The sequence below is a fragment of the Ovis aries genome, chromosome 1 (genome assembly GCF_016772045.2).
Source record: "Ovis aries strain OAR_USU_Benz2616 breed Rambouillet chromosome 1, ARS-UI_Ramb_v3.0, whole genome shotgun sequence".
In the NCBI taxonomy this organism is placed as follows: Eukaryota; Metazoa; Chordata; class Mammalia; order Artiodactyla; family Bovidae; genus Ovis; species Ovis aries.
Window position 1 is genome coordinate 248,013,761 of NC_056054.1, and position 24,845 is coordinate 248,038,605.

Here is a 24,845-nt window from a genome sequence, read left to right on the forward strand (position 1 = left end):
ATAAAAACTATTAATAAAGAGTAGAAGAACAGTATAATATAATTTCACTGACAATATCATGCACTGTATCAAATGTACTGAACACTGTATCAAGTCAAGACTAGAAATAAAGAAGATATTTAATGGGGTTCTACCAGGAATCATTGCCATTGAGTCAGAGGCTACCTAATATGTTCATTACTTCCACTGGCTGTTAAACAGAACATTCTTTTAGTATTAGTCAACAATAACATAATTACGTATTAACCTGGTCAAAAAAAGAGTGGAGAGAGAGCAAGGAGACACAAGATACATACTACTAGGGTGGAACACTAAAATTAAAAAGCATTATGAACTGAATTAAGGAAACTAATTTCTAAACTGTAAGTACTACCCTCATTATATACTTTAACATGGAAATATACATATATATATATGATACTTAGTAAAAGAAACAAATCACAAAATAGGGTATATAGTTCAAAGTTAATTTGTAAAAATAAAACATACTACATATATTGCTATATAAAATTACTACAAAGCTTGATCAAACTTTGGTTGGTAGGATTTCAAGTTCATCTAGATTTTTAAAGTTTCTACTACCAATCAATGTGTTTTGCTTTCTAGTAAAAAAAGAAAATGAACAGAAAGTTTTAAAAATTATTTGAAGGTCCTTTTTAGTGTTACAAACCCATATTTGGAAACACTTAAGAAAAATCTGGTATTCCCTACTATATTCACCTGCAAGTTCAGTTTTACTTACATCTGTCACCATTTTATAAATATGGAGAGTATTAAAACAAGTTTATTTGGGGCTGGGAGGGGAGAAAGTGAAGTCACTCAGTTGTGTCCAACTCTTCGCTACCCCATGGACTGTAGCCTACCAGGCTTCTCCACCCATGGGATTTTCCAGGGGAAGAGTACTGGAGTCGGTTGCCATTTCCTTCTCCAGGGGATCTTCCCAACCCAGGGATTGAACCCAGGTCTCCAGCATTGTAGGCAGACGCTTTACCCTCTGAGCCACCAGATTTCAGTAAAACATTATGAGTTCAGCAAAACAGTTCCTAGTTTCCTTTGAAGCCAGGGACAGTGGCTAAGGATAGCCATAAGATAGAGTTCTAGCCAATGAGGTGTAAACAGAAGCTGCCGGTAGAGCAACCAAAGAAGCTGCTGGAAGGGACTCTCTAACTTCAGCAGTGGCCTGAGAGGCTAAAAAGCTTACTCAAAACTTTCTATAATCTCATGCTGGAAATGATAAAAGCAGGAGCCCAGGGCCCACCAAGATAGAGAGGCCCTTGTAAACACCCAGGCTTTCTGCTGGAATCTTTGAAGGCCTATGCTTGAGCAGAAAAGGCGAACAACATAGAACAGTGAGTGAAATCTAGCCTGGAATCAGCCAAATCCCTAACTGGGTTAAAGAGATCAGCCTCTAGCCTAACCACATGCCAAAAGCAAATTTTTCTGGAGGGAGGAAAAAATATCCAGAGCTTCAAGTTATCTCTAAAATATTTCATATTTCAATATCCAGCATTCCATCAAAAATTATGAAACATGCCATTAGACCAAACACCAACCCCCCCTCCAAGAAACCCAAAAAATCAAAACCTGACAGAGAGGATCAGATTCGTAAGAGACATAGACAATGGATTTAACTGACATAGAGTTTGGTTTGGAGGTTTTTTGAGATAGAAAATGAAATGAAAAACTGAGCAAATACCCGGAAATGATAAAATATGTCAAATGAAAAATTCAGAATTAAGCAATAAAATAACCAAAATGAACATGTATTTAACCACAGATTAGCCATAGCTGAAAAGAGGACTGGTGAAGTAGATGATAGATTAGTCAGAGAGGAAGAGTGCATAAGAGACATATGAGACATAGTAAAATGGTCTATTATTCATGTAACTGAAGTCCCAGAAGAGAAGAGAAAGAACAAACAAGGGGAAAAATGGAAAGAGATAATTGCCTGGAATTTTCCTAAACTGAAGACAGACATCAAGGCACAGAAAGTAAGAGCCCCTAGGAACACCCAAGGAGGATAAATATAAAGAAAACCACATGTAGGCAGGGCATAGTAAAACTGATGAAAACAGAAGATAAAGAATCCTAAGGTGACTAAAAATAACAGGGACGGTACTTACAAAGAAGTAACTGTAAGATGCTGACAAGAAACTATATCTGGTGATAAATGTGCAGTGTGATTTGACCCACCATAGCTTTCTTATTATCCATCCTCATAAGGAAGGTTCAATAACAAAATAACATACCCTTTATATATGAGGAAATAATGGAAGACCAAATATCTGATCTTCTATATTCTCATTTAAAAACAAATCAACTTCTTAGAGGGCATTATTCTATATATATTTCAGAGCACTAATCATGGTAGGTTGATATAAGCAACTATACCACATTAATATGTATAAGCAGCATACTTAGAAGCCTGTATTACTCTGGTACTATCTGAGGGTTTATATTCTAACTTTATTTCAGCTACTATTATAAAAATTTCACATAGAAAAATCTGAGATTATTTTAATTTTATAGTATATATATTCTCATACCATATCGTAGATATTCCACGAATTTTTGCATAGTTTGGGAAAGTCAAATGAACACAGGTATTTGGGCAAAACACAATACATGCACTTAAAAACTGCATGGGTCTTTAGTTTTCAATCACAAAACACTAAATTTTAACAATAATCTCACAGAACTCAGTAATTTTCAACTGATGAAAATTTTTCTTCATCTGAAGGAAACTTCTAGATTTCTGGTCAATGTTCTTTTATATAATAATTAATTCTATGAATCATTTTGGACACAGCTGCCTATCTGATGAAAAAATAAAGGCTGCACTTAATTATCTTCTATTTACAGATGGATTTGCTTTCTCTTTAAAAATTATTTATTTTGATCTAGAATGACTCATTCCTTTATTAGTCCATGTTTACAAATTTACAGATGCAGTTTTAAAAATACCTACATACTCATTATGTCTTAACTGGACATGTTTAAAGGAATCCTAATGTATGCATTATTTGCTATAATCACTGTACTTTAAAATTTTTATTTTTAAAAATGTTTTCTATAAATTTATAACAAAAAACATACACACAGTTGCATATAAGAATACACTGTTATTGCATTTTTTTAATGCTTGTTTTAAATAGGGCAGAAGCCATATTACCACCCCCACACACACCAAAAAAAACCTACAAAACAACCAATAACTTATGGCATGATCCAGAAATTCAAGATAAGCTTGTTGGTAAAGACTTATTAACTAAGCAATTACAGCAAAAGGATGTGACTGACACTGCATCTGGGTTTACTGCTTGTACAAGTTGTGTTGAGACAAATACCCTTAATTAATGAGAACACCAACTTCTCCATATGAACGATTTGGTTTAATCAGTCATATCAAATATAAAAGCATACTTTTTAATCATAATGCCTGAAAAATAAAGAAAGAAAAATACTTAAAGAGTTTGTGGTGAACTCCAGGACCAAACAGCTTTAAAAGCATGGCTGCAGATCACCTTAGCCAAAAGAGAACTTATAGGAAGGGGTACCAACACAACACCTAACTTTGTTTAGGTGGCAAAAAATACAAAGAAACGACACCAAATGAAGTAAGATGATAACCAGGACCAGAAATTAAGGAAGAACATGCTTCATAAAACAGGGAGCAGTCAACAATACCAAAAGCTGCTGAAAGGCCATGTAAGAAGAGGACTGAAAAATGACCACCAGACCCAGTAACACAGAAACATTAGTGAAAGCTGTCCATGCATTCCCTCCAACCCACGGTGGGGTCTGAAGGCAGGTTAGAGTAGGTTGAGAAAAGAATAGTTCAAGCCACAGAGGAATGCTGCAAAACAAAACAAAATAAGGAAAAAAAAAAGTATAGAAAAATGCACTCATGAAATATTATTTATCTTGAATGTTTGAAAAGAAAACTGAAAAAAAATTAACATTAACAGCAATTAATAAAGCATCTGGGAAACAATTCAAGGTAAGGGGTTAAGTGTTCTTAGCAATTTTTGAATTGTTTTGATATAAAACCCATCTTACTACTAAGGGAGCTTCTTATTTGAGGGCTAAATTATGTTTCTGCATGTTACTTCCCTAGAACTTCAGCACTGAAAGGAATCCTATCTACTGAAGAATGAGTGAAGTTCTCATGCACAGTTGAAGATCCTTAGGCAACAATAACTTAGCAACTCTTTTGGGTACAAATACCAATTGGAGCCAGGAAATCAAGTATCTCCCTTGAAGCAGATATCAATCGTTTCCTCAACCCTTAACCCTTTCCTTATAGGACAAGCCCCAAAACTTTACTCCCCAATCATATCAAATTAGACTGCAGTGGGCTAACCCAAATCTGCCAAATTTTCTCTCTAAACTGTGACAGAGAACTGAGTCAGACCTTAGAGGTCTTAGGGTGAGGGGTCTAAGGGCCTGACTACAGCCCTTAGCGTGACAGGGCCATATGGTCAAACAGGCTTAAAGACTGATATGGTATTTTTTTAGTTGTCATTAAGAAATTAGAGTGGGTTTATGGAGAGAAGCAGAAGGGAGAGACATGTAGTCTCATCAGATATATAAAAGGAATACAATGGAATCCCATCATTAAATCATTTTTTTCTTTCTCCTTCATTTTGCAAAGTGAATAGTTATTAAAACTAGAGGGGAAACAGAAAACAGTAACTATTCACTTTACAAAATAAAAGGGAAAGAAAGAAACACTATTTAAATAATAAGCACTTATACTCAAATGAGCACAATAAACACATGAGTAGGGAGAAATGCATCAGTGGGTTTCATTCCTGTGTCCCTTCTGCAGTACCTACTGCTGTATTGAGAGAAAGTCCATGCAGTATATATTTATTTGCCATGGTGCCGAATGCAAGCCAGCTATTTTATGCACCGGTCAACCAAAAAAAATAAACCACCCAATATTTTAGTGTACTTTATGAGAAATTAAAAACAATATTTTAGTGTACTTTATGAGAAATCTCAAAAACCATTTTGACTATGTGAACTGTATCTGGTCTGTTATAGTAAGAACCTGCAGCTCCTCTGTAACTGCCTGACAACGTTCTAGCTCTCACTGGTCATATTAAAGTTCCTATAATCATACTCCAAGGAGCTCCCTAGGAACTGTCTATCATCTTTCCCTTTTTCTTTGAGCTAATTTGGTACACTTCAGTGCCTTATACTCAGATTTTCCTAAGTGATTCTCCTAATAATCTGTTGGAATCTTTTTTTGACCAACAGTACAGAAAAGTGAAAGGCAGTAAAACAGTGTGGTTGGGAATTTAAGAATCAGATAAGCTCTTTATAGGAATCATGGCTCCACCACTTAATAGTTTTGTAACTGTGCAGACATCATTTAACCTCTATGAGTCCATTTTCCACATCTGTAAAATGGACATAATGCTATCTACAACTCACAATGCTAATCTGAAGATTAAGTTAAATAATATATATTAAGTCCTTAGTACTGTGCATGGTATATGCTGTTCTAATTACTAATGGCAATTATTAGCTTAAATTCCTGCTGAACTCAACCTGTCTCATTGCTTTCTCCTAAGGCTTCACCAGTTGCTCTTATTTCCATGACATTTTTATGAAATTCTGTAAAATTTAAGCAAGAAACAAATTAACAAAATAGAATTTGTATGAATCAAGCTGCTTTTCTATCTTTCTCAGACTCACAAGGTTAATTTAATATTCTGAGATCTGTTTTGGGGCCAAACAATATTTTCAATATACACATTAATGTGACCAGTGTTATGCATCCCTCCCAACCACTGAAATACTCTTCCTTCTAAAATTTATTTTAAATAGTGAGTGGATCTTACAAAGTAACTATCATTTAAGACAAAAGAACTGTAAAGGTTAATAACTCATGGTCATGAAAATAATTCATAGCAAATAAAACATATAACAATATCTAACAGTTAAATGCTATTTGCAGATTTTCATGTTTTGGACATACCATTAAATATACACCATCAAATAAAAAGTCTGTTTCCCAGTACTGATCTCTAATACCATCTCCAATAATTATATAAAGAGTATTCTACAGAAATAACTAACTTTGGAGAGCTGGGTCCCTTAAATCCTTTAACAGATCACATTAGTCATAAGAATAACACTGGACTTTAATAAACTACATTTTAAAATAATCCTCAAACTTCCTTTTAGACCAATTCTCAAAGTCTTTTCCGTATCTTTCTTTTTTTGTTACACCTATTAAAGAGAAAAATAAGCACTTCAAAACGTTCCTGTCTACCTTCTGGTAAAGGCATATCAGGGAAATGAACACCTGACTGACTAGTGGTAAACAGACATTTTACATTTGTATAGCTATTAACAGCTTTTGAAGTACTCTTAAAGGTATTTCACTTAATTCTCATAATCATTTGAGTCAACATGGTAACTTTCATTCCCATTTTACAGAAATAAAATTCAAGGTCAGTAAAATAACCACATATGAAAATTAGGACCTACATTTTTACACTTCAAGTTTAAAACCCTTTCCATATCATCACATTGCCTCCCACCTGGATCATTTACCAAATAGTATAACTGGGATAAGAATAAAAGCTATTGTCAAATGTAAAGAAAAGAACATTAAAATGGGATAGAGTGAGGAAAGGAAAAAAGTTTCAATTATATTTTATACTTAAGAAGGCATTTTAGCAAAAAAATACTTAATTTTTTGAGAATTTAATCAAACAGAATGCTTGAGAGGTTATGAGGAAACAGAGACACGGGCACTTTATTTGCAAACATCTGTGGGTGTGCGTGCAGTACTTTCTTTCTTGCCTTAAACTTCAGTTTGAGTCACAGTGGCAAATTATAACTTCTTTTAAGAGAGGAAGAATTCTGCTTGCAGTTATGCCCTTGGGAAACAATTTCACAATCCTTACCATATTTTTATAAATAAACAAGGTTACCAGAAAAAAAGAAAAAGGATTCCCTTTAGATAGAAATAACAATTTCGAAGAGCAGCTCACACTTTTCAGAAACAAATACAAAGTTAAGCTACACAGCTGAACATATTTCTTTAACTCACACACAGAATCTTTACGATCTCTCATTTTGGCAAGAGGAAAGATCTCTTATTTAAAGCAACAGCTTTGAAATGAGTAATGATATCCTTTCAAATAAAAAGAAAGGTGAACAACGGGAAACACGGTGGGTATGAAGGCTCTCCATGAAGGGCTTAGGCACGGTTTGAATGAATAACACTGGCCCAAATCTAGTTTATTCCAGAGTAAAGAGAGCATCCTGATCAGAACAGATGAAATCACACAGTTCTAAGGATTCTCCTCTGAGTTAATAAAACATATCTTTTTCATTAAAACTTCTTCCTCATCTAAAAAAATTACTAATTTGCTACTGTGACTCAAACAAAAGAACTAAGGCAGGGAAACAAATGTCCTCCTAATACACACCCTCCAAACACATACACATACATTATTCTTGATTTCATGTGGCAAGGCATTTTCTTCCAGTTATGTTACCAGAGATGTATAATGCATGGTGCCAGAATTTAAAATAAGTATGATAAGCTCTCTCTGTATGAACGAGTATAATCAGTTCATTTTTCACTTCTTTTCTGTGAGTGACAATCTCTTCCATCACTTATTCCTTAATATTTACCTGAACCTCTGAATTGGAATCAACAGGCTGTAGCGAAAACCAAGTTTCTTTGCCACTGTGGTTACACAAGTCTTCTTTTTTGATGGCTACTTTTCCTATAATAAATAAGTAAAACAATGAGGAAACATATTTTCTATAATCATCAGCACCATTACATATAATACATTAAAAAATTTTTTTAAATAATTTTTATCTGCTGATACCAAAATCCATTTTTATAAAGCAGTTTCTGTATTTTAAAGAATGAAAAGGTGCCTCATTTTCCTCTACCACTTGACTGACCCTTCTCTGAGCCATTCTGAATTAGGGGATTAGACTAAAACCCAGTCATATTTATATACAATTGCACTTTTCAGTACTTATTCAGATTCACTTTTTTACCCAGAGTACATTCAGTATAAAAAGCAATGTACAATGATTGTACAATGATAATGCAAACTAATCCTCCCAATTCTTTAACACTATGAATAAACTGTGTTTTGTCTAAACAGACATATCTGCACTTAATAAGAGTTTATAAGCTCCAAATAAGAGAACAGAAAATAACAATCTCATATGGTCATTAATAATTTTGAAAACTGACTTGAAATTATGAGTAAAATAATTTTACTGAAAATTTGATTTTATCAAAACATTGTAAACACTGCCTTATGTTGCTTCAATGCATTAAAAAAAAAAAAATCAAAGCAGTTCCCTAAAGAGTTTCTATGTCTCAGAAACAGACACAGAGCAATGAACAAAGTAGTATGAGAGGAAGAAACAGAAATGTTCTTATTATAATGAAGTATTTGCCATGTTGGTTACAAAGCATTTCCTTCCTCAATTCAAGTTTAAAGAAGTAGATAGTTTTGCATATGACTGACAATTTATTCCAACATTCAACACAAAAACTTCAACAAAGGATATACGTTAAAGTAAAAAATAGCTCACTTTCTTTGATTTCACCAAATAAAAATTTTCATTTAAGTGCCCAAATTATACTTCATATCCTTTCACTTATGACCTAGCTTGGTCTTTCAGTTCAACATTTGAAAACTTATGGAAAACAGTAAAAAAAAAAAATGTTTTCTGTCAAGATATATCAATTTTAGTGTATCAAGTGGAAAGGAAAGACATAACAAGAAAGCAAACACAGAAAAATTGTCTTTAAAATTTTATTCTGGAATTAGATTAGTAGTAATGGTTGCACAACTCTGTGAATATACGTAAAACCATGGCACTACAAGCTTTAGAAGGGTAAGTTCTATGGCATGTATATAACACATCTATAAAGCTATTAATTAAAAAGTAACCATACAGACCCTATTCGACAATTTCCAGGATTTTTAGTTTTATACATAATTTATGAATATGTATGTATATGTGTGCATGTACAATACATCCAAACATCACTTAAGCAAGCCCTCAACTTAAAAAAAAAGGCTTTTTAGGGGCTTCCCTGGTGGCTCAGCAGTAAAGAATCCACCTGCAGTGCAGGAGTTGCAGGAAGACACAGGTTTGATCCCTAGGTCGGGAAGAACCCCTAGAGGGCACGGCAACCCACACCCATTAAAAATAAAAGTTTTTTGGGAAATGTACTGGTTTGATGGATTCATTTACTCATTGAACAAATAATCACAATGACACTATATTTTAAATGGCAAGCTGATTTCCAGAATTCTTCAACCAAAGTCTGCTGCTGCTGCTGCTAAGTCGCTTCAGTCATGTCCGACTCTGTGCGACCCCATAGACAGCAGCCCACCAGGCTCCCCCGTCCCTGGGATTCTCCAGGCAAGAACCCTGGAGTGGGCTGCCATTTCCTTCTCCAATGAATGAAAGTGAAAAGTGAAAAGTGAAGTCGCTCAGTCGTGTCTGACTCTTTGCGATCCCATGGACTGCAGCCCACCAGGCTCCTCCGTCCATGGGATTTTCCAGGCAAGAGTACTACTTAACCAATAATGCTTCTAAAAACTAAAGTAGAAATCTAAGAAATATCTGTTCTATTTATGACTCACAACACAGATCAGTGGAAACACATCTTTGTTACAAGTGCCTAACCAAAAGTTAGTTCAAAGGTTAAAAAAAAAAAAAGCCCGGAAGCAAGGACCCTCTTCTCTTACTTCATGTCTCATGTGTCCATGGTACTCACTGTCACAAAAGAATTGAACGGTTCGTATCCTCTGGGAGAAAAACTCTGTTCTGACTAGCTGTATAAATAAGCCATTTGTTGTTAAGTTGAGAAAAACCTGCAATTTTATTCCCAGCTCTTACTCTTATCAAGTTCCTTTTAAGATATCAATTTGTAAAATGTAAAGATTTGGCTGCATGAGACTAATCAGTCCAAAGAAGCAGAGAAGAGCATAGGATCTCAAGAAGTCAAAGAAACTGACAAAGCATGACAGAAAAACAAAGAAAAATATTTGAAGTCATTAGGTATTAGGATACCAGCCAACACATTCAGCATTTCATTGGGCAATATAACACTTGAAAAAGAAATGTCATCAGCCCTAGGGAATCAAACAGGACAGAGAGGAGTTACGAAGGGAAGGAGGGAAGGTAAATAAATAAATTAATGAATGAGAAAGGTTGGAGGGTAAAGGAGAAGGAAATTCAGAGAAGAAAGAAAGGAACAGGGAGAGGAGGAACAAGTTTCTGAAATACAAGTAAGACCTAAAAAATCGTTCCTCATTCTTGTTGGGAGCTATCCTTAGTTAAAGAAGTTATAACAGCAGCTATTAAATACAAAATGTAAGCAGCCTGATTTTAGTAGAATGAGCACCGAACTGAAAAGAAAAGCCAAAATTTACTGAATATCTACGGGGGAGTAAACATTCTTACACATGTTGTTTAATCTTCGTAACAATCTTGGGGGTAGATGGTATAGTACAGATTAGGAAAGCTGAATGATACTAAAACCTGCACACTAACGAGTGCTAGAGCCCGATTTCAAAACCAAGGTGCTCCTGTTCAGGTTCTTCCAACAGACACTAATTCTCAGCTGACTGTCAATTCTGTTACTTATTAGCTCTGTGATCTTGGGGGATTTATTTAAACTCTACATCTCATTTACCTCCTCTGTAACAAGATTCAGTTCCAATGATCTTAAAAACTTATTCTGTGCATCCTTATGGTCTCCAACAGTGTTTTAATGTTTACTATTTTAAACAAAGGTAACTCATTATTTCACTAGCTATGAGATCAGCAACATCAAAAATAAACAAATAACCCCCAGTGCGTCACACTAGGTATGTCTGGAAACCATGTTTCTTGACACAACTTTGAGGACCTGGGCTCTTTTGAAAATAACTTTTATCCAGTCCTATTCTCTATCTGACAGCTAATTTATGTCTTTGGGAAACACTGTTTACTTAAGGAAGTATATGGTAAAATCATGTATAATTTATGGAGTAGTCATTTCAACAGTTTGCTTAAACTGGGAAAAATCTCTTAGGAATAGAACTTTTGACTAAACATTTGCTAGGCTCTAAAACTCAAAAAAATAAAATTAAAATAAACAAGTAAATAATTAACCAGTCAACCCAGGAACCAAATACAAAACACATTATTTAAAGGTACTATTTCATTTCCCCACTATACTGACAAACTCGTAGACAGAAAAAGTTTAGACCAGATATACACACATTTATATACCAGATGCTATATCAGTTTCTTAAAATCAGACAAGGAGAGAAAACACAAAAAGAAATGAAGGAACTGTGGACACAGAAACCATCTTTGTTGGTCTCTAAGTAAATATATATATATATATTCTTAGCTTTCCAGTACCACTTCTAGGCAGCATTTTCTTACCATCCATAAAAACTGTGTTCTACTAGGGCCCCGTTTTTAGATATAACATATTCTTAGAAATTTCATCCTGATACAGATCACTAACTGGCAACATCCTGATGGCCTTGTTCCTACTTGATTACTAGTAGAAATGATGAAAGGGTAGATAAATGTAGGGATAAGTGTGACTTCCTATATAAGATGAAAAAAAACCAGAGGACTGAACAAATTCTGGCAGTATCAGTAACAGGCAACACTTAGGTACCTTAGTGTACAGGGTTTAGAATAATTCCTTTTGGTCTCTGTGGCAGACTGGTATATTAATGGCTTTCAAAAAATCATACTTCCCTGGTCTATGCCATTGTGTTGTCTCCTCCAGCACTGACTCTGAGTGTGGCTATGCCACTTACTTTTGCCAATGGATACCAGCAAATGTAATGCCAGTAGTCTTAATACGCATCTGCAGTAGGACTTGCCCTCAACATCATTTGGAGGGGGAGCACATGCCAGCAGCACCAGCCATCAGACACATGGATCAGATCATTCAGCCCAGTCAATTAAGTAACTGCATGTTAGTGACTCCAGGTAAGACCAGCAGAAGAGCCACTCCACTGAGCTTGGCCCAAACTGATGACCTGCAGGATCATGAGCAAATACAGGATTGCTAAATTAAGCCTCTAAGTATTAGGGTGATTTGTTATGTAGCAATAGATAACTGATACAGTTCCTATGCAGCAGACACAAAAGTGTAGCCTTAAGCTATTTAAACAGTAGGTTTGACCTAAGAGCTAAGTAAGTGCCAACAGAAATGACAATTCTAATGTTGAAAAACACATTAGCTGTCTTAAACCCAACCTCATTTTACAGGTGAACAAGGCCTAAGAAGGTCCAGTGACTTGCTTAAGGTCACAAAGCCAGTGAGTGGTAAGAGTCATAAATGGAATTCAGGTCTCTGATATCCTAGTAAAATTCTCTTACAACATTCTGAATCAAAAGGTAAGAAATACAAGTTAACCAGTCTACCATGGTTCAATTGTTTGAGCCTAGATTCCTCTGAAAACTAAATTAATTAGAAAATATACATTAGGAGGTAAAATGTATATGTTTAACATTATTAGGATCCTTACTGGAATTGGAATTTTTTCTTAACAAAAAGTTTCTCTCTTCTCTTCTTCTCCCTTTTTAAGGGAAGAAGACACTATATCATAGGACAACACATCACACAATGAAAGACTTTCAAAGCCTTACTTTTACAATTTCCTATCTTTTTGTAACATGGTTCCTAGGTCTCAATTTTCAATTAATCTATAATCAGTTTTCATCCTAACTGTTCTGGCATATAGAGGTTTCTAATACAAAAAATTATGCCCCATATTAATAACAGTTGTTACTTCCAGGAAGGGGACCGGGGGTGGGGTGGGCAGTCAGTGACCAAAATTAATTGTCTGTAATATTATAACTAAATATTTTACAAAAAGAAAAATATTCTTTTTTTTTTAAAGGAATAACAACTTTATTTGGAAAGGCGGCAAACTAAGAAGATGGCAGACTAGTATCTCAAAATAACATCTAATCAGGGTTTAGATGCCAGTTTCTTTTTTAAAATTAGTTAACGGATTTATTTATTTTTGGCTGCACTGGATCTTTTGCTGCACAAAGGCTTTCTTTCACTTTAGTTGCAGCAAGCAGGGGCTACTCTCTAGCTCCGGAGCACAGGCTTCTCAGTGCACTGGCTTCTGTTGTGGAGCTGGAACTCAGGCTCTAGAGTCTGTGGGCTCAGCAGTTGTGGCACACGTGCTTAGCTGCTCTGAGGCACATGGGATCTTCTAGGACCAGGGATCGAACCCATGTCCCCTGCACTGGCAGGCAGGTTCTTAAACCCTGGACCACCAGAAAGGTTCTCCATATATCATCGAACAATTAAAAATAAAAAACAAATAAGCTCTTAAAGCTATCCAACCAGTACACATTCTTAGATCCTTGTAAGTTAAAAAGATGGTTCTCTCAACTCTAGCTCAAATTTAATTCCCAGAAAATGCTATGGTACTATTTAGCCTACAACTGGGCAAAGACTTATAAAATAAGTGAAAATATCAAGATTACCTTCCAATTTTAAAGGCTACATATGTCCTCTGTTTACTTTAATAAAAGAAAAAACAAAAATTTCTACATTTAGTTAAGATTTTTTTTTACAGTTCCTACAGCAAGTTATGACCTTCTGATACCACTCCACGAAAGATTGATTTTTACTTTAAAAAATAAATTAAAAAAAAAAGCAATTTTTGGAAATAATTATAAACCTCAACTAAAGGCCTTTTCAAGAAATACTATACGATGACTATGAGTAAACAGATAATGAAAATTCAAAACATTTTCTTAAAAAGTCACAGTAGTCAATCAAAGATATATACTCTCTCAAGTGTTGTTAATAATCACCAAAAGCCTCTATCAAATCTTGTCTTTCCATTAAGAGATCTCCTTGCTTTCCCTCCTCTCTCTCTTCCAATCTTCCTGATACACTTTATCAATCTTCACTAAGGCCTCATTTCCCGTGTAAGCCTACAGAAGTGCTCCTAGGGCAATTTCATTCATTCCAACAGAGGCTTCAAGTTTCACATAATGCTAATGATTCTCAATATCACATCTCCAAACATCAAATTCAGATCTTTTCTGTGAGCTTCACATCTGTGTTTCCAACAATCAACAAACATGTCCACCAAGATGCTCCCCAGGTAATGCAAGTTTAACCTGTTTGTAACCAAAGTCATCCTCTCCCTTTCTCATCCTGAATGCTCTTTATCTCAGTTAATGACAGCTATTAAAACAAGATTATTTTTAACTCTTTCCTTTCTTACATCCCCCCTTTATCTCCTCAGTCCTTAAATCCTATGTGAAGCTATTCCTATGAAGGACATTCCCTCATCTGCATTTCCACTGCCATTGCCCTATTCATCTCATCTGATGACAGCCTCCTTGATGGCCTCCCTGCCTCTAATCTCTATTCTAAAACATAAACCATACATGATATAGTTAAAGCAGATTTTTCATACTTTAAAAATATGTGTATATATAGTTATATATATGTATGCTAAGTCACTTCAGTCGTGTCCGACTCTGTGCAACCCCATAGACAGCAGCCCACCAGGCTCTCCAGTCCCTGGGATTCTCCAGGCAAGAACACTGGAGTGGGTTGCCATTTCCTTCTCCAATGCATGAAAGTGAAAAGTGAAAGGGAAGTCACTCAGTCGTGTCCGACTCTTCACAACTCCATGGACTGCAGCCCACCAGGCTCCTCCATCCATGGGATTTTCCAGGCAAGAGTACTGGATTGGGGTGCCATCACCTTCTCTGATATATATGTATACACATTTTAAATATGTAATCTATGGACACTGAGTTTATTATTGTTCAGACCACAGGAAGTTGTTAAAATACACAAGTATATTCGTATATACAGTTACACATAATTTTTAAAAGGTTCCTGATTCTTAAAAGGTTAAATTGTCTACAGAGTAAAGTCCAAATTCCTTAGCATGGCTTTAAGTGTCCATCACAACTTGGTCCAATTTACATTCCCAGATTCACGTTCTACCAACCTTGGCCTAAGTAATTTACATATTTCAGCAGATACACCACAAATACGACTCATCTTTTCTTCTCTGCTTCTGCTAATCCCTATTATCTTGAAACTTCTTTCTTTTCCTACCCAGGTAGTCTCTGTTAATTCTTCACCAAACAATTAACTCTTCTTTCCTCTATGCTCCCAAGCACTTTGTTCCTACCTCCAGCACAGACCTTATTAAATATATTAGTATTAATCAGCCAGATAACCTGGGAGCAACTTGAAATTTATTCACCTTAATATTCCCACCTTTTGTATACCATAGACAAGTGTTTAAGGATGGAGCCTTGGGAAGATCTATAATTAAGGGTTTGCTGGACAGAGAAAAGTCTACATATAAGTAAAGAAGAAGTCAGAAGGAAGATAATTAGGAAAATACAATATTATTAAACTGCCTTTTCCTTGGCTTTCAACAAGTTGAATAAGCAATCCAAAGAGTCTAATGTGACACAGAGGCAGATGAGGTCTGAAAACTATGAAATGCCTTCTGTGACAGAAGAAAAGTATTTGCTATGCATATAGTTGACAAAAGTTAACGTATTTACCAAATATGGAGGCATAAGAATAAATAAAATTCCACCCAAAAGAAAAATAAGCAAAAGAACTAACTAATTCACAGAAGAAAAATGTAAAAGACCAATAAACATATAAAAATTCCTCAAATTCACTAGTAATCAGAAAATACAGGTTTTAAAAAATCAAGTATTACTTTCACTGATCAAGTCAGAAAAAAAATTTTCAATAATATCCAAGAACAACAAATTTTCAGTGATAATTTCCAAGGTACAGTGAAATGATTATGCCCATGTCATGTTTGAGGGAATGTAAATTAAGTCAAAGAGGAAAAAAAAACTGAATAAACAATACAGTATAATAATTAAATGCATGAAGTAAAGCATGAGAAGATACAAATCATTAACTGTAGCTATTCTTAGGCAGAATCATTACCAGTACCTTAAAACGTGTAATAATTTTAGAATTAAGAACAAATATTACTGTTTTTAAAAAGGTATTTTTAAATGATTTTGGTAAACTTCAAAAATGAAGTCAGATTACAGTGATTTAAAAAGAAATAAGTAGTAAGCAGAAAGATATAAATCACTTGTTCAGGAGTTCAACAGTAAAAGCAGAAACAAATTATATGGTAGTCAAGAGGTCAAAGTTAAATAAAGCTTAATCATTTAAACTGCAGGTGATGAGCATATTTGAAACTGGAAAGGAGAGATGGAGATGATGAAATTGAGGACACTAAAACGAGAAAGTAATGCGTGTAAATGAAAGACCTCTACCTGTTATTCAGAGACAGTGGTGCAAAGGCCACAAATGTGACACATATGTGGCCAGTTAGTTCTGTCCGAGTTGATGCTCACGGATCGTACCTCAGGAAATTGTTCAAGAAACAGAGCTACTGGTCACCAATACAGCCAGAGAGAAAACATGTGATCAGATTAAAGTGAATTATTACTACTTCTATTAGGAACACTTCAAAAACAGCTGTTCCGTGGTAGGGATCAAATACTGTGATCTTTGTATAAAAACATTCTTTGAATCATTCAATGATTCTTGTACTGATCATTCACCAAATTTAAGGCACTCTGGGAGTGACAGTCTCTGCCTTCATAAATATATATATTCAACTAGCGCACCTAGATGTTAAACAACAAACTGATGAACAAGTATAATGAATACTACAGAAAAGGGACCCATCAGGCATTACACAAATATATGGCACCATGACTAGAGTGAAATGGTCATGTCAATTCCCTGACAAAGTGTCGCCCAAGTTGAGCATACAAATTAAAAATCAGATCTGCAAATGAACATGAAGTCTAGAGGGAAGGATTAGAAGTTTGAGAGTATATTATTCTGTTGTTTTCAATACTTTATACTTAGAAAAAGAATGAATATAAACACCAATGTTGTGATTAAAAGATAATTATGAATGGTACATACCTATACGAAGGTCTCTTTGTAAAACATTCTTATCATAAACATAGAAAGACAAATACTGGAAAGTTCTTGGAATCTCAAAATAAAATTCTTCACTGAAAAATGGGCTAGAGAGAAAAGAGGGAAAGCTCATTAAATTTAAACTCAACAGTGTCCTCATATGGTTTAACAAATTAAACCATAAAGAAAAACATCAAGAATTCCAAAATAATTCTCTATACTAAGTTTCAAGTAAGCCCTGTACAAACTAAGCTGAATTTCTGAAAGGACCTTGACTACTGGGTTGGGCTCAGAACAAACAGATTTTCTGGAGTCCTGTGGGCAGAAGATCCAGTAATTGCCTGAGGTCATGCTCACCTTAAAGTGGACACAGTTGAGAGCTGAGGACAGTGTCATTCACACTATTATCTCAAAAATATGCAAATCACAATATATAATAACTAAAATGAATATGGTTATGTAAAATGTTCTTTAAAACATATTTTTAAAAACTAAATTAGGTTATTTTTAATCAGCTTTATTGAGGTACAAACCATATAACATGTAACTTAAAGTACAGAGGTTACTGACTTGTGATAAATTTCCAAACCTGTGTAGCATCCATCCCAATCAAAATATAGGAACATTCTAACTCCCCACAAAGTTCCCTCTTGTTTCTCTGCAGTTACTCCATCATACCTGCCACAGGCAACCAGTGATCCAATTTCCGTCATTAAAGATCTATTGTAAGATTTCCTATAAATGGAATCAAATAATATGTACACTTGCATCCAGCTTCTTTCACTCAGTTTAATACCTATGAGATTATTTTCCATTTTGCTGCATATATCTTTAGTTCATTTCTTCTAATTGTTGGGACAACAGAATATTGAATTGTTGAATATTGACTATTGAATATTCCACAGTCTATTCTCCTAGTAATGTCATCTGAGTTGTTTCCAGTTCAGGCTATCAAAAATAAGGCGGCTATGAACATTTTTATAAAGCTCTTTAATGCTTTCAGTTCTTTTGGAGAGGTAACTAAAAACAGAATTGCTGAGTTAAAAGGTAGGTGAATTTTTAATTTATGAGAAACTGTCAGACTGTTTCCAATGTGGCTATACTATTTTACACTCCTACCAGCAATGTATGACAGCTCCAGCTGTTCCACATCATTGTCAACTTTTGCTACGGGAAGTTTTTTAAAATTAGCTACTCTATAACATTATAACTCAACTATACATCAATTAAAAGTCATTTTGAAAAAAAATTAGCTATTCCAGTGAATGACATGATAAATGCTTACACCTGTGTAATCTCTACCCTAATCAAGATAAAGAAAATTCCATCTCCCTAGAAAGTTCCCATGCGTACTCATTCCCTCCATACTGTCATGGGAACCAGTAATCCGATTTCTATCATGACACATTATGTTCAAGACGCATAGAGACAGAAATATACAAACTATATTTCCTTTATGAATAAGGATGTTTAATATCTTTTCATGTGCTTGTTGCCCATTTGTATATAGGAACTGTTGGAGTCTCTACCACATGTTTTAAAAGATTTGTCTGCTTTCTCATTGGGTTTTTTTTTTTTTTTTAATAAATTCTGGACACAAGTCCTTTGTCAGAACGTTTTATACCAGGTGTCGCCTGCCATTTCATTTTCTTGACAGTATCTGTTAAAGGGCAGAAGGCTCTGATTTTGACAAAATCCAATTTATTATTTCTCCTCTTTTATGATTGATGCTTTTGGCACCTAAGTAAAGAAATCTTTGCCTTCCCCCAAATTGCTAAGATTTTCTCCTACAAAACAGCTTTTCTAAGTTCACTGTAAAAATGCTATTTAAATATTTAAATTCTCCTACTAAGACATGAATCTCTGAAACACTAGTCAACATCCTTTATCAAGAGTACCTCTTTCCTGGTAATGTTTAAAGAATTAAAAAGGTATTTTTAAAATGTCACCATAAATTACAATCTCTTCAGGATGTCACAACTTAAAAAGATGAAATGCAAACTAAATGTCTCTTGTGCTGTGCTGTGCTTAGTCGCTCAGTTGTGTGCGACTCTCTGCCACCCCATGGACTGTAGCCCTCCAGGCTCCTCTGCCTATGGGGATTCTCCAGATAAGAATGCTGGAGTGGGTTGCCCTGCCCTCCCCCAGGGGATCTTCCCAACCCAGGAATTAAACCGGAGCCTCTGGCATTGCAGGAGGATTCTTTACTAGCTGAGCTACCAGGGAAGCCCAAATGACTCTTAAAGAAGTCATTTCTGACCCTATCCAGGAAACAGTTGACTCAGCTTCTCAGTTATTACAAAACCTGGTCAACTTCTGTCAATATATTTTTCACTTCAAATTCTTCACTACAACTACACTTCAAATTGTAACCAAAATAAACTTTTAAAAATTGGTCTGTCAAAATAATCTTTTTAATTAGTCTCAACATAGAAGTTAATATAAAACAACTGTTAGGCAAAGACGTGTAGGTATTTTTCTCCTTTTTGTCACTTTATAAAAAATCATAAAATTGATAATTTCCTTTATATATCATGCATCCACTCTTAAATACTATTTTTAAAACACATTCTAAAGCCAAATAAGAACAAGATGAAAATTATTCACTAAGTCACCTGTATCATCACAATCTCAACAACCTAATCCCCACATCTGGGTGCCCATGTCTTTATTTTATAAATAAGTAAGTTAACTAATCAATCCATTTGAGAAAAGTATTCAACAAGGTTGGTGAGGAGCCGTGACAAGACTTACACTCTACTGTTACCACTGACCTATGATTATGCGTATCACCCCCAAGGAAATTCCTGGTGGGGGAAGAGAAGCACAAGGTACGAGAAGTATTGCTACTCGGTGTGTTTATAGATGTCCTACTTCTCAAAAGGACTGAGACAGAGATTTAGGAGTTATGGGTTTCATATATGACTCCTACTTACCTGCTATGAAATTTTATAACCAGACTACCTATAAAAACTGTAAGATTCAGAACCCATAACAGATCTAAATGATATCTACTGTCTTTTGACTTAACAGCTTATCACAACATTCAGAAGAGTAGAAACACTGAAATGAAAGCAAGGTGAGCAAGGGTTCATACTACAGATTCTTTCACCCAGTTTCGCAAGAATGCTAGGAGGCACCTAGAATCCAAAAAACATCTAGTCTAATTGTATTGGAATGACCTAAGGTAACCATTGACAGCCTTAAAATAGCTTCCAAGTGGCTATGAATCTAGAAAAATAACTTAAGGTGGACAGGTAACTCAGCTGGTAAAGACTCTGCCTGCAGTGCTGGAGACCCCGGTTTGATTTCTGGGTCGGGAAGATCCCCTGGAGAAGGGACAGGCCACCCACTCTAGTATTCTTGAGCTTCCCTGGTGGCTCAGTCAGTAAAGAATCCACCTGCAATGCGGGAGACCTGGGTTCGATCCCTCGGTGGGGAAGATCCCCTGGAGGAGGGCATGGCAACCCACTCCAGTATTCTTGCCTTGGAGAATCCCCATGGACAGAGGAGCCTGGTGGGCTACAGTCCAGGGAGTGGCAAAGAGTTGGGCATGACTGAGCGACTAAGCAGCAGCAGCAGCAAAAACAACTGGTTTTATAATTTTCCCCAACACAAATACCTGGCAAGGCAAGGGTTTAAAACAAAAGGTAAGCTAATTTTAGTTCCTCATTTACGAGGCTATGTAGTAGAAACTAAACAAGTATTCAACTTATTGAAAATTACTAGTTTTATATATCACTGATTTTTATGTGATACGTAATCAACATACATTAAGAAACAGTTTCAGGTTCCAATCTCAGTTTTGCTTCTAACTTCCTTTATTAAATGTGCAAGTTATTCAGTCTTTTGGTGACTCAGTTTCATCATTTATGTAAATTACAGAATTCTAATAAAACATGGCAGGTGATTTATGATTAAAGATGTGAAGTATATTCAAATCTTCTTGGGCTACTAAATATTTCATCCATCATATGTTCATTCCAACAACTCCTGATTCCCTTATTTTAACTTTTATCTCTGGACAAGACTGTATCCCTCCAGCACAGCTCTGCACTAGAATTATATCCACAAACACTATTAAAGGGAAGAGGTGGCACATTTCAATTTTATGAATTAGAATTTACTATGATACTCTTGCAGTGCTACTACACTTCCAAAAAATGAGAAATCTACCTAAGAGCTCGTTCCCTTACAGTGCACTGTTTAGTTAAGTGACTTGTATAAACGTTAAGGGATAATTTATTCTCAAGAAAAATAAAATTATGATGTACTTTGAGAAAATTTCAAATAAGTGGGCAAAATTTAGCCTAGAGAAAAAAACTGAGGTATTGGTGGTTGTTTTCAAAAACTTCAAAGACTATCATGTGAAAGATGGATTAAACTTGTTCCCCATATATCCAATGACAGAATTAGAAACAATTAAAAGGAAGATACATTTTTGAGGCAATGAAAAGCCACATGAAAGCAAGTACTGCGTCCATCTTGTTTTCGTGGATGTATGAATAAATAGCGCCCAGCGAGTTCTTGACATACAGTAGGTTTTCCTTTTGACAGACATTAACCGACTAAATCTAAGAGCTTTCCAAGAGTCAGAATAGTTTTAAGACCTAACAGGCTGCTTAGGAGGCAGTGAAATCCTTGGTCACTGGAACATTAAGCAAATGCCAGATGACGACTTGTCAAAAATAATTGTCAGGAGGAACTAAGCATAATGGATTTGGTCCAGCTCAATGAACATTAAGGCTCCTTCAAACTCTGAGATTCTGTAATTCAGAAACTAAAAGGAAAATAAAAGTTTCAGATGAAGAAAGACTTCTTGATGATAACAGTCAGGAAAACATATAAAAGTTATCATTCAATATATATCATATTAGTGATAATTTACTAATTTTTTACAAACCTTAAAGATTTTTCAACAACTTGGGTACGATAAACTTCTTCCTGGTCCAAATTTATGGTGCAGAAACAATCTCTCATCTTGTTGGGTCCAAGATATGGCAATAAATTTTTCGCTTCACCTGTTGGCACAAAAATTAAAACTGGTGTTAAATATCACCAGCTGCTTCATGCTAAACTTTATATGGGATGCATTAAATGAAAAACATATAAGATATAGCACAGAAAATAGTATTAGTGATTACAGAAAGATAATAAACTTGCTGTAAAATAGTCTGGTGAGACGGAGGGGAGGAGCTGTGTGTAAAGAGGCATGTGAGATCATGTTATACCACTGGATCCCTGGTCCCAGGAAAGAGCAATGCCCCCGACTTGTGCTCTCATCCCATCCCACTGGCACCACCCCAAGGACTTGTCTCCACAACTAATCCCTCTTTCCTGTATCATTAATTGTCCTCTCTACTGGATCATTACCATCAGATCATAAATAAACTCTGGTATTTCCCAATTGTAAAAACAGCACAAAAAAGAAAAAAAATCTCCTTTGATTCTACCTCCCCCTCATGACATCATTCCATTTCTAGACTCCCTTTCACAGCAAAACTTCTCAAAAGCAAACATCTACAGTCACTGTTTCTAATTCCACACCTTACATTCATTCTTCCATCCAATCAGCTTTTAACTCCATGACGACAATGAAGCTGCTCTAGGGAGGGTCACCAATGCCCTTCATATTGCCAACTGCAAGGTTATTGCTCTGTCCTCATCATACCTGATCTGGCAGCACTGTTTAATAAAGTGAAGGCTAACATCTCTCCTTAAAACTCATTTTTTTCTTGGCTTCGACAACACAGTATTTCTAGCTTTCTTCCTACATCACTGGCCCCCTGCTGACTTCTTTCCCTCCTCACCTCTAAATGTTGCAGTGCCTCAGGGCTCAGTTCTGGGCCACCTCGTCTTCTTTCCCTAAGCAAATTCCTTCAGTATATGGTGTTAATGCCCATGCCTCTCAGAGGCCTGAGGTCATTTCCAGGCCTGATTTCTCCTCCTCAACACTAGACGTGAATATTCAACTGCCTCTTCGAATATCCAGTAGAGTTCTCAAATTTTATAAGTCCCAAACAAACCATCTGACTTCCTCCCCTAAAAGCCAGTTTTCCCCAGTCTACCACCATCTTCCTCTCTTTCTCTCACCTGCTCCCCATACTTCCCACTCCCACATCCAGTCCATCAGTAAATCCAACAGAACTCCATAATAAATCCCAAATGAAACCACTTCTCCTTGCCTTCATCAGTATAATCCTACAATTCACTCTTCAGCAAGGAGTGTGATCTTTTAAACACAATATTCAGATCAATCACTCCCCTACTCCAATACCATCTGACTTCACCGGGGCTTCCCAGTGGCTCAGAGGGTAAAGAATCCACCAGGAATTCAGGAGACGCAGGTCTGCTCCCTGAATTGGGAAGATCCCCTGGAGGAGGAAACAGCAACCCACACCAGTATTCTTGCCTGAAAAATCTTGTGGACAGGGTCACAAAGAATCAGACTCAGATTCTTCCTGAGCAACTAAACAGAGAACAGAAGTCAATCCATTTCTAAATTCTCTTGGTCTATCCAGCCCCACTCAACTGTCCTCTCTTTGACCTCTTCTCCTCCCACTCTCCCCAGTGTTCACCCTCTTTCCATTCATCAACCACGTCAAACTTGTTCAAGCTTAGGACCTATGTCTGGAGTCCTCCAACCCATCTTCATATGGCTGTCTCTTCCTCTCATTCAGGTCTCCGCGCAAACGCCACTTCCTCAGAGAAACCCGTCCGTACTATTCTATCTACAATAAATAATCCTGCTGCTGCTGCTGCTGCTGCTAAGTCACTTCAGTCGTGTCTGACTCTGTGCGATCCCTTAGACGGCAGCCCATCAGGCTCCACCATCCCTGGGATTCTCCAGGCAAGAACACTGGAGCGATTTCCTTCTCCAATGCATGAAAAGTGAAAGTGAAGTCGCTCAGCCGTCTCCGACTCTTAGCGACCCCATGGACTGCAGCCTACCAGGTTCCTCTGTCCATGGGATTTTCCTGCTATTGTATTCTATTTCTCTGTTTTCTTGATAGCATTTACAACTATCTGAAACTCTTCATTTTTATATCTGATTCCCTCATTCTTAGGGAGTTCTTAGCTACCTCATTTCAGGATCTCAAATAGTGACTGTCAACTATTGAGAAATATGTGCTGAATGAATATTAAAGAATCAAGTAAGACTAGTTTTGAAGTTCTTGTGAGAAGCGGGTGCTGAAATCAGACACCACTGTACTAAATTAGGAAAAAAGGTGGTAGGCATTAGGGAAAGAGCATTTCCCTGAGAATCATGAAACTAAGCTTTCCGTATTACCTTTGGTACTAAGTGGCCAAATGGCCTCAGACAAACCTGGGAAGAACAAGTTTTCCTGACAAAAGTCTGGGCTGGATAAACTCAGGTCTCTTTCTGCTTACCAACTTTAAAACCAAAGGCCATTTGAACCAATTTATTTTAAAGAAGTCTATCAGAAACTTAAGTACCTGTGAAAAACTCAATACACAATTGATTTTTAATTAAAATTAGAAAAATCAGGGAAAAGTCCCTCAGAGCCATCTGGGAGGTTGTCTCTCCTGCTTAAGTCCTGAGTAAGTCCACTGAATAAAATATACTTCTCAAAAATTAAAAGTAAAATTAAGTAAAATTAGAAAAATCAATGGAAGAGCACCAGTAAGATACTGTTATTTAGTTCATCACTGAGAGATTAGAAAAAAAATCAAGTTACCATGTCACAGAATAAACATATTCATTTCAAGTCAAAATAAAGGAATCTAATCTTTTAAGAGACCCCTAAACTGCCCAATATGGGTTGGCCTTTACAAATTCACTAGTTTCCTAAAAGGCAAAAATAATGTATACCTGAATTTG

The 24,845-nt window shown here is 35.9% G+C and overlaps 1 protein-coding gene across 5 annotated transcripts in view; it reads right to left on the reverse strand.

Annotated features, from left to right (window-relative positions):
* Positions 1–24,845, reverse strand: part of RASA2 (RAS p21 protein activator 2) — a 124,674-nt gene that overhangs the window by 74,994 nt on the left and 24,835 nt on the right. For all 5 annotated transcript variants that reach the window (XM_060395193.1, XM_060395179.1, XM_027959799.3 and 2 more), the window contains 3 exons: positions 21,906–22,023; positions 17,006–17,109; positions 7,663–7,757 (listed from right to left, as the gene is read on the reverse strand). In XM_060395193.1, the coding sequence (XP_060251176.1) occupies positions 7,663–7,757; positions 17,006–17,109; positions 21,906–21,982 (276 nt within the window). In that variant the 5' untranslated portion in view covers positions 21,983–22,023. The remainder of the gene's footprint in view (positions 1–7,662; positions 7,758–17,005; positions 17,110–21,905; positions 22,024–24,845) is intronic.